This window comes from Rattus norvegicus, chromosome 4 (genome assembly GCF_021556685.1).
Source record: "Rattus norvegicus strain SHRSP/BbbUtx chromosome 4, alternate assembly SHRSP_T2T, whole genome shotgun sequence".
Taxonomy (NCBI): Eukaryota; Metazoa; Chordata; class Mammalia; order Rodentia; family Muridae; genus Rattus; species Rattus norvegicus.
In genome coordinates this window covers 99,057,614-99,067,694 of record NC_141537.1, presented here as the reverse complement: position 1 = coordinate 99,067,694, position 10,081 = coordinate 99,057,614, and the positions used below count along the sequence as shown (strand labels likewise).

Below are 10,081 nucleotides of genomic sequence, written 5' to 3'. Positions count from 1 at the left end.
GAAACACTGTTACTAAAATGTCTAGGAATCCAGAAAATCAGTTGCTAATCTTGTTGATTAGGATCTGTGGAGACTGGCCTGGCTTCTGCAGGTAGCAATTAAATATGTTTCAACTACTATATATGAGGCCCTAAGTAGACCTGCAAGACATAAAAGCTTAATCCCAAAGGCTGATGAGCAGGGATATCACAATTAAATTAATCTAAATTAGTGACAGAGAAGTATACTCCATGAACAATCTTTGTGATTTCTTTTTGATAATTATTTCAAATGAGATTTTATTTTACATAGAATTTATTGCACACACAATTTCTCTCTCTTCACACACAAAAACTGAAATGAAAGCCTTCAAGTTATTCTAGGCTTAACTAAAATTACTCATTCAGTCTATCTGTTCCATAATCTTCATTAAAAACATGTTATTTCCCATCTGTATGCTCCCTCTCACAGATATGACAAGAGGCCTTATCTCATAGACTAAGGCCAATCTATTTATATATAAACAGTATGCATGTAAGAACACTCTAACTTTACCATGAATCTCAAAAACCAACATGAAAGACAATTTAATTTTGATGAGTCAGCCTGAGGAGACAGATCAATAATTGTAAGGTGACAACTGAACCTTTAAATCAGACTACCAGGAAAGAAGGTGGTCCGCCCTAGGAAGCAATATGCAAAACCTGGGTTATTGTTACATTATACATGGAGGGAAGTTCAGGCAGGCTTCTCATTGTTGAAAAAAATCACATAAAGTATTTTCTATGTCAGTAGTGGCAATAGTATAAGAATATGTGATGGTCAATGGGAAAAGAAAGTGCTTAAAACTGTCTATCTGGACAACACCAGACACTTAAGTGCTTTATCTCAAAAAATTGCTGGGGTCCTCATCTGATAAGTTCAGTAACCAACAATGAACAGATAGGTGGATTCTGCAATAAAGGAGGACTCTAATCACTTGTTCAAGCAAGTGGCTCAAATAGCTTGAGCCATCTTTATTTATACTGAATTTCAGAACATTCATATACATGCAGTTTCAGATGTTCCTTAATCATTTTTCAAGTATTTCAACAAATACTTATTAAAATTTGTTTTCAATTTTCCTTATCTCCTTTGTAGTCAGTGATTAACATTTTCCAATAATAAAACAGTATAGTATTACAATCCAAATGATTGTGTCTAGTTGAGCATATCCACACACTGCAAGCCAAAATGATTTAAGTATTGTTTATCAAGACAAATGATTAAATCTAGCCAGGAACATGCAATCTGTGCATTTGGTTTCAAAGTAAAAGACAATTAGAATCCAAAACAAGCTTTTAATAGAAATATAACCTTGGTATTTATCATTTATTAATTTAGCAAGCTCACAATGTATTATTTATTTTATTTTTTATTTTTTGGTTCTTTTTTTCGGAGCTGGGGACCGAACACAGGGCCTTGCGCTTCCTAGGCAAGCGCTCTACCACTGAGCTAAATCCCCAACCCCTCTCACAATGTATTATAAGCTGACATTTTTGCTATAATCTCTTTTAGTTTTACAGTATAGTCCTGCCTATACAACTTTTCTATAAAGCGCCCAAATTTACAATTAATACTTTCCCATTTACTCATAGTGTTTCTTTTATATAAACCCTAAGACTAATATGAATCTCTGCAATTTATGTATTTTTAAGAGTATGACAAATTTTAACTTACTAACTTATCCTAAGAATGAAATAATATGTCCTGGAATGAACTATTTACTGTTGACCCTTATATCCTATCTCTTTAGGCCCTATCTTCTATAAATAAGTTTTGAACCTTCCCTCTCTTCAATGTATTGATATGGTTAGGCCTTAGAAGAAGTAGTTGACATTCACAAGCCTCTTCCTTTTTCCTCATATATTCTTTTTTGTTGTTGTTGTTTTTGATTTTTTTATATTATTTTCCAATCTTTATTAAATCGGGTATTTCTTATTTACATTTTAAATGTTATTCCCTTTCCTGGTTTCCAGGCCAACATCCCCTAACCCCGCTCCCTCCCCTTCTATATGGGTGTTCCCCTCACAATCCTCCCCCCATTACCTCACAAAACCTAACAATCTAGTTCACTGGGGGTCCAGCCTTGGCAGGACCAAGGGCTTCCCCTTCCACTGGTGCCCAAACTAGGCTATTGATTGCTACCTATGAATTTGAAGACCAGGGTCAGTCTATGTACAGTCTTTAGGTAGTGGCTTAGTCCCTGGAAGCTCTGGTTGGTTGACATTGTTGTTCATATGGGGTCTCAAGCCCCTTCAGCTCTTTTAGTCCTTTCTCTGATTCCTTCAACAGGGGTCCTGTTTGCAGTTCAGTGGTTATGCTGCTGACATTCATCTACATACTTGCCATATTCTAGCTGTGTCTCTCAGCAGACATATACATCCGGTTCCTGTCAGCCTGCACTTCTTTGCTTCATCCATCTTATCTAGTTTGGTGGCTGTATATGTATGAGACACATGTGGGGCAGGCTCTGAATGGGCGTTCCTTCAGTGTCTGTTCTAAACATTGCCTCTCTATCCCCTCCTACAGGTATTCTTGTTGCCGTTTTAAAGAAGGAGTGAAGCATGCACATTTTGGTCATCCTTCTTGAGTTGCATGTGGTCTTTGCATTTGGCTAAATCGGGCGTTTGGACTAATATCCACTTATCAATGATTGCATACCATGTGTGTTTTTCTGTGATTGGGTTACCTCACTCAGGATGATATTTTCTAGTTCCATACATTTATTTACCTCTGAATTTCATGATGTCATTGTTTTTGATAGCTGAGTAATATTCCATTGTGTAGATGTACCACATTTTCTGTATCCATTCCTCTGCTGAAGGGCACCTGTGATCTTTCCAGCTTCTGGGTATTACAAATAAGGCTGCTATGGACATAGGGGAGCATGTGTCTTTGTTGAATGTTGGAGCCCATTTTGGGTATATGCCCAAGAGAGTGAAATCTGGGTCCTCAGGTAGTACAATGTCCAATTTTCTGAGGAACCTCCTGACTGATTTCCAGAATGGTTGTACCAGTCTGCAATCCCACCTACAATGGGATTCCTCTTTCTCCACATCCTACCCAGTATCTGCTTTCACCAGAGTTTTTGATCTTATTTTTTCTTTGGCTTCTTTCCCTTGCCTATGTCACCTCATGGCAGAAAATTTGGCAGGGCCATCTTTCCCAAAATATGGTCCTCAGGTTCAGCTTGTATGTTCATTGCCACCAGGGTCAGCTCTACTGTGCTGTCCAGGCAAGAAGCAGGACCCTCTGTCCTGAGTGATGCAGCTTATGAGGGTCAGGGTTTACTCTCATGCTCTTATGACACCAGGGCCATTCTTCTGCCTGCCATAGGAGGAGAGAGATAAAGAAGATGTCCCATGCATGTTGACAAGTACAAGTGCAAGTTCTCCCAGGATATTTATGTTCTCTGGGCCATCACACCCAAAACAACTACAATGTGTGTGTCCAGGCTTTTCTGACTACTGCACATGTCTAGGGCCTGCATCAAATCACCTGCTCTCATCTCTCCAGGGTCAGCTCTCCAAACATGCCCAAATGAGGGTTTGACCCAGTTCTGCCCAGCCACAAGACACCAACATCTTAGCAGGGTAACAGTTCAGACAGTGGATGTTTGCCTGGGCTTTTGTGGTAACTGGCCCCTGATGCTACAAGGCTGTGGACCCAGCCCTGGCCCTCTCATGACACCTCAGGCCAATACTTCACCCTGGTACCTGGTGTCTTTACCAGCTACTCACATCAGGCAGTTCCTCATAACCCTCTGGTCTCTAGTACTGCCTCTCCTCTTTGTGACCACATTCTTCTATTTCTTCTTCTCTCCCATTTATCAACAACTCATTTGATCTTCTTAGGAGGTCTTGTGGTCTCTGAGTTTCAGGAAATCATCTCAAAAGTAGTCTAAGGAGTGCTATACCCTGCTCATGCATTATGGCTCCAGGCAGCATTTGTTTCAGTTATGGTCTAGACTCTAGAAATGGCTGGTCCTGGTCAATTCAGGTAGTTCCCTGTCTGTGACACATGATTCCAGACTGGTGGTCATTTTGAGCTTTCTACTTGCTCTGCCTGTCTGAGTAGAACCTTGCAGTGGATGTCTGTCACTCCTGTCCAGAGATCCTTAACCTATTGGGGTTATTCCAGTTTCTAGTTATTAATCCTGGAAGACAGTCTGGGCCTGCCTATCAGAAATCTTGTCTTCTCAAGTTCTCTCTCTCTCTCTCTCTCTCTCTCTCTCTCTCTCTCTCTCTCTCTCCCCTCAGGAAATGAAAACTGATTGTTCTGATATTTACACGTTCAAATACTGGGTAGACATAGTGTATCTCTTTTCTGCCACCTACTGACACACATGTGAAACAGCACTGACACCTGCAATGACTCTATAAGTCAGGAGTAGACAACAGCTTAATAGTCATAATTTCATAGATGGAGAAACTGGGGCAAGAGGAGATTAAGGGGACATTCCTGGGAAAGTTATATATTTAGAGCTTTCTGATATGTGACACTATGAATAACCAAAAACCATTACATTAAAAAGAAAATGTGGACAAAACATTTGAAATAATAAATGAAAGATAACAATGACTACAGAGATGGCTCCACAGAAAGGAACACTGGCTGATGTTACAGAAGACCTGGGTTCAGTTCTGAGCATGTACCTAATGGTTCACAACCATTTATAAATCCTGTTCTACAGAATATATATATATATATATATACATACATATATTCTTAACCATAATGAAAATAAAAGATTCCTTAAAAACAAAGCAGTATCAGAAGGAGAAACTGAAAGAATACAAAGTAGAAAGTGGGAAACAATCTGTCACTCGAACAAGAGTTCTATTGTTGGTACACAGTGATAGAAGTATCACAGGCTAAAACAGGCAGTTCTGTCATTCCTACACACAGAAAAAGCCCACAGTTCTTCACACTTTGTCTCCAGAATTCCTCCTGTGAGTATTTTCTTCCCCCTTCTAATAAGAACTGAAGCAAACATTGGTCTTTCTTCTTCTTGAGAAACATGAAGTCTGTGACTTGTAGCTTGGGTTTTTCGAGTTTTAGAAAAAGAACAGGGTCCTCAATGGAGGTGCTAGAGAAAGGACTGAGGTACCTCAGGGGTTTTGTAAACCCACAGGAAGAACAATATTATCAACCAACCAGACAATCCAGTGCTACCAGGGACTAAACCACCAACCAAAGAGTACACATGAAGCAACCCATGGCTCCAGCTGCATATATAGCAGAGGATGACCTTGTCAGAGATCAATAGGAGGAGAAGCCCTTGGTCCTTTGAATGTTCGATGTCCCATTTTAGGGGAATGCCAGGGCAGAGAGGCCAGAGGGAAAGGGTAGGTGAGTGGGTGAACATGTTTATGGAAACAGGGGGTGTTGGAGATGACATAGGGGGTTTCTCAGAGGAAAATATAGGAAGTGGAAAACATTTTAAATGTAGATAAGTAAAATATCCAATTTAAAAAGTAGAAATAGATAAAAAGATAGATAGGTAGATAGATGATAGATAGATAGATAGATAGATAGATAGATAGATAGATAGATAGATAGAGAGATAAAATATTTTTAAAAAATAGAAAAATGGGAACTCATAAAATTGCAAAGTTTCTATAAGGGAAAGGACACTCTCAATACAAAAAAATGGCAACCCATAGACTGGAAAAGAATGTTTACAAATACTACATCTAGCAGAGGGCTAATGTCTAAAATATACAAAGAGTTCAATTAGTTAGACTCCAGAGAACCAAAAAGGCCTATTAAAACTGGGGTATAGAGCTAAACAAGGAATTCTCATGTGAGGGATCTAGTATGACTGAGAAGTACCTAAAGAAAAGTTCAACATCCTCAGTTATCAGGGAAATGCAAAACAAAACAACCCTGGGATTCCATCTCTCATCAGTAGGAATGGCTAAGATAAAAAAAACAACAAACAAACAAACAAACAAACAAAAAAAAACGGTGACAGTAGATTCTGGCATGCATGTAGAGAAAGGGGAACACTCCTCAATTGTTGGTGTAATTGAAAGCCGGTGCAACTACTCAGGAAATATGTATGCAGGTTCCTCAGAAAATTAGACATAGACATAGTGCTATTTGAGGACCCAGCTATACCACTCCTGGGCATATATTCCTGAAATGTACTGGAAAACATAACAAGGACACAGGCTTCACTCTATTCATAGCCTTATTTATAAAAAACAGAACCTGGAAAGAACCCAGATGTCCTTCAACAGTAGAATGGTTACAAAAAATGTGGTATATTTACTCAATAAAGTACTACTCAGCTATTAAAACAATGACCTCATGAATATTTTAGGTAAATGGATGAAACAAGAAAATATACTGACTGAGGCAACCCAGTCACAAAAGAACACACATGGCATGCACTAACTGATAAGTGGATATTAGCCCAAAAGTTTGGAAAACCCAAGTTATAATAACTGACAATATGAAGCTCAAGAAGAAGGCAGACCTAAATGTGTATGCTTCGGTCTTTCAAAGAAGGCAGAACAAGATACTCACAGGAGGAAATCCAGGGACAAAATATAGAGCAGAGACTGTAGAAAAGTTCCTCCAGAAACTGTCCCACTTGGGGATCCATCCCATATGCAGCCACCAAACCCAGTCACTATTGATGATGACAAGCAGTGCTCGCTGATAGGAGTGTGGTATGGATGCATCCTGAGAGGCTCTGCCAGAGCCTTAATGATGTGATGAGGATGTTTGCAGCTAACCATTGGACGAAGCAAGGAGACTGAAATAGAGGAATTAGAGAAAGAAATAAAGGCGCTGCAGGGGTTTGCAATCCCATGTGAAGAACAATATTAACCAACCAGACCCTGCAGAGCTCCCAAGGACTAAACTACCAACCAAAAAGTACACGTGAAGGGACCCATGACTCCAGGTAAATGTGTAGCAGAGGATGGCATTGTTTGTGGTCAATAGGCAAAGCCATTGGTCCTGTGAATGCTTGTTTCCCTAGTGTCGAAGAATGCCAGGGTGGTTTGCTGGGAATGGGTCACTGGGAGGGGCAGCATCCTCATAGAAATGGGGAGAAGGGATGAGGGAGGGGAAATCCAGGAAAGCTGATAACATTTGAAATGTAAATACAAAAAAATATTCAATAAAATGCAGAAAATGAAAGAAAGAAAAATTGATGCACATCCAAGTGGAATTTGATTCATCTACAAAGAAAACTGAAATGAGGAAAGTTGTAAAAAATGTCTGGAACTATCAAACAATTTATACCAAGTGATAAAGAGTGATGTTATGTCTTCACTTTTATAAGTGGATTCTAACTTTAAATGGTGAAATTTGAATGACTTATCTAGACTCTATAATGGTTATAAGTTAGAAAGAGATGATGACAGAGGAATTTATAATAGACCTAAAAGAGAGGAAGAGGTAGTGGCGTAGGGATCAAGTGAGGTGTAATATTCTACCATTTTATTTTCACATAATATTTGATCATAAGTTATAATTATATTCAAGTTCTCAGACAATAAAGCAAGCTGGGAACTTTTAAAATTGCTGACCTACTTGTTCCTTATTCTTTTATTTTATGCCAAAACACAACGAATGATTTTTCCTAATGGAAAAAGATTAACTGATTCTGAATGATGAAAAATTGTAGCAAAATCTTGGCACAGATACTTGTGGGGCTTTTTATTTTACTGTTGAAATAATTGCTAAGATGGATGTTTGGGAACACGTTCAGCTCCTGAGTCTATGCTCCTGTCACTGACATGTCAGGTTTTGCTGCCCAATTCAAGTAAATATCATGCTTTGTGTGGACTCTTCTGCTTTGTTTGTGTTAGGTTTTCAGGCCCTAACTGTAGAAAGTATGTGTATGTGCGAGTATTGTAAAAGCAGATGATGAGAATATGGCAGGAAATAGGAAAGGAAAGGATATTGAAGAGTAAACAAATGCAAGAGTGTATATAAGAACACCACAGAAACACATCATTTTCTAATTCTATGGTGATTAATGATCCTCTAGAAGTAACAAGATCACAATGTCAAGTACAGGAACCCTCCTCATACCAGAGACACCAAAAGCCCCCCAAAAACAAACAAACAAAAAAAAACAATACAGGCTATTGTCAGTATTTTTTTTGAATTATTTGTTTGTTTTTTGTGTTTGTGAGTGAACACCAGGAGGAGGTCTCAAATGCCTATTGCTAAAATGCTAAGGACACCATGTATTTTAGTGGAAGAACACAGAAAAATAATCATGGAATTAAACTTAAGGTCTACTGCTTGGTTGATAAATTTCACAGTTCTAGAAGACTGCCTTCAAACTCCCAGTGGATTAAGAATGTTATCGATCTTTTGCTCATCTCTGGATTCCATATCCATCAATAATGTCCATCTGTTTAGCAGGACATTGAACTTGTTGACTTATCTGTGATACACTGAGAAAAGTATGTCAGAACAGAAACATCTTATGGGTAAAAGCATTTGCTGAAAGTTACAGTCAATGAACATATGTCATGAAAATGAAAAACAAACATGATAATTTGGATGATAAATTAATAGTTTAGATGATAAATATAAACAATTGAATTTAAATGTAAAGCTTAAACATGGCAAATGAAAATTTTAATAAGTGAGACAGCAACAGAATATGTCCCAGTTTTCTGTCTTCTTTAATAGATAATACTGACAAAAGAAGATGTGGCATGTAGTAACAGAATGGGTTTACAGTTAGCTTTATCATCATCATTGCTGGTGGCTGAGAGGACACCTGTTCACTATTCTCATGAGTCAGATGCAATATCATTATTATTATAGCCAATGAAGCCAAAAAAAATAAAAATGACCAGTGAGCTGTAGCCTACATGTACATGACCTCAGCTGCACCCATAATCTTCAGTTCCTGAATAACTCTCTCTCAAACAGATGAGTAACTTATTTGAAAGCTGCAATGCTCCAAGCAAGGACGTTTTTGTTAGGGTCTGCATCACTGTGGGAGGAATATGTGTACTTTGTAAGCAGTAATAAACTCCCAAATCCTCAGGCTCTACTCTGCTGATCTTGAGGGTGAAATCTGTCCCTGACCCACTGCCACTGAACCTGTCTGGCACCCCAGAAAATCTGTTGGAAACCCGGTAGATGAGGAGCTGTGGAGACTGGCCTGGCTTCTGCAGGTACCAATGCAAGTAGGTGTTTCCATCACTGTGTACAAGGCTCTGACTTGACCGGCAAGAGATAGAGACTTGACCTCCAAGGCTGACAGGCAGGGAGACTGGAGTTTGTGTCATCACAACATCACCTCTGGAAGCTGAAATAATGAGAGAAAAGTACAGAGTTACACACATACTTCACGAAAAATCTTGTGATTTTTTTATATACTTCAACTGATGTGTTTGTTTTTACAAACAAAGTTTTATGTTTTAAATTTCCAGTCCTAAGACAACAAGTGAAAAGGAAGCACCAGGTACTTCTGTACATTACTTAGAGCATCCCAGTCCATCCATGTCATGATCTTCATCATAGCACAGGTTCTCTCTCATCCGGGACCTCCGGCTCACAAATACACAAACAAGAGGCCCTATCCTCGAGGTCTACTCATACATGACACAACACATGAAGTGAGCCGTATGACCCTGGACTTGTGTTCCCTTCCCATTCTCCTCTCTCACTTCCCTCTGTCCTCACCAGGAATCCAGAAGAACAGCACCAACAGCCTAACAGGCCACTTCATTTTGATGAGGAAGCCTGAGGAGACCTTTTACTCAGAGCAAGATGGCAACCAACCATTTTATCCAAAACTGGCAGGTGTGGTTCCTCCCTGGGGAATAATATGCAAAGCCTTGGGTTTGTGTGGCAATACAAATAGAGGAAAGTACCCCGACAGTGTCTCATGACTGCAAAAATAACAATCCTATTCTTGTTATGGAGGGCACTAGTGCCCTCAGATAAGCACTGTAAAACCAGGGATGTTAATTACATAGGGCTGTCTCTTGAACGGAGGAATGGTAAACTTGGTTTTCATCCATAATAATTGGAATTGATGTCCTTAATAACCTGATGACCTTTTCTATCT

General features: G+C 39.1%; 1 protein-coding gene and 1 pseudogene across 2 annotated transcripts; both read right to left on the bottom strand.

Annotated features, from left to right (window-relative positions):
• Positions 1-256: 256 nt before the first annotated feature.
• LOC120093111 (uncharacterized) lies at positions 257-9,772 on the bottom strand. 2 transcript variants are annotated; one of them, XR_015686646.1, is made up of 5 exons: positions 9,694-9,772; positions 9,170-9,316; positions 6,556-6,787; positions 1,510-3,348; positions 964-1,419 (listed from the first exon to the last, which is right to left on the bottom strand). XR_015686646.1 is itself a non-coding variant. In XM_087659747.1 (4 exons), the coding sequence occupies exons 1-4, from the start codon at positions 9,737-9,739 to the stop codon at positions 3,315-3,317; spliced, it is 459 nt and encodes a 152-aa protein (XP_087515873.1). In that variant the 5' UTR covers positions 9,740-9,772; the 3' UTR covers positions 257-3,314. The 2 variants fall into 2 exon arrangements, 1 of the variants encoding a protein (XP_087515873.1); XM_087659747.1 differs by having other exon boundaries at positions 257-3,348.
• LOC120102733 (small nucleolar RNA SNORA17) lies at positions 4,283-4,409 on the bottom strand (annotated as a pseudogene).
• Positions 9,773-10,081: the final 309 nt, after the last annotated feature.

Bases quoted from the DNA above. Each gene is read 5' to 3' on its own strand.
- LOC120093111 (XM_087659747.1), bottom strand. From the start codon at position 9,739: ATGAAGTGGCCTGTTAGGCTGTTGGTGCTGTTCTTCTGGATTCCTG. The intron at 9,317-9,693 runs GTGAGGACAGAG...TCATTATTTCAG, and splicing joins GCTGTTCTTCTGGATTCCTG to CTTCCAGAGGTGATGTTGTG. The intron at 3,349-6,555 runs GTGAGTATCTTG...CTCCTATGGCAG, and splicing joins TTGTCCCTGGATTTCCTCCT to GCAGAAGAATGGCCCTGGTG.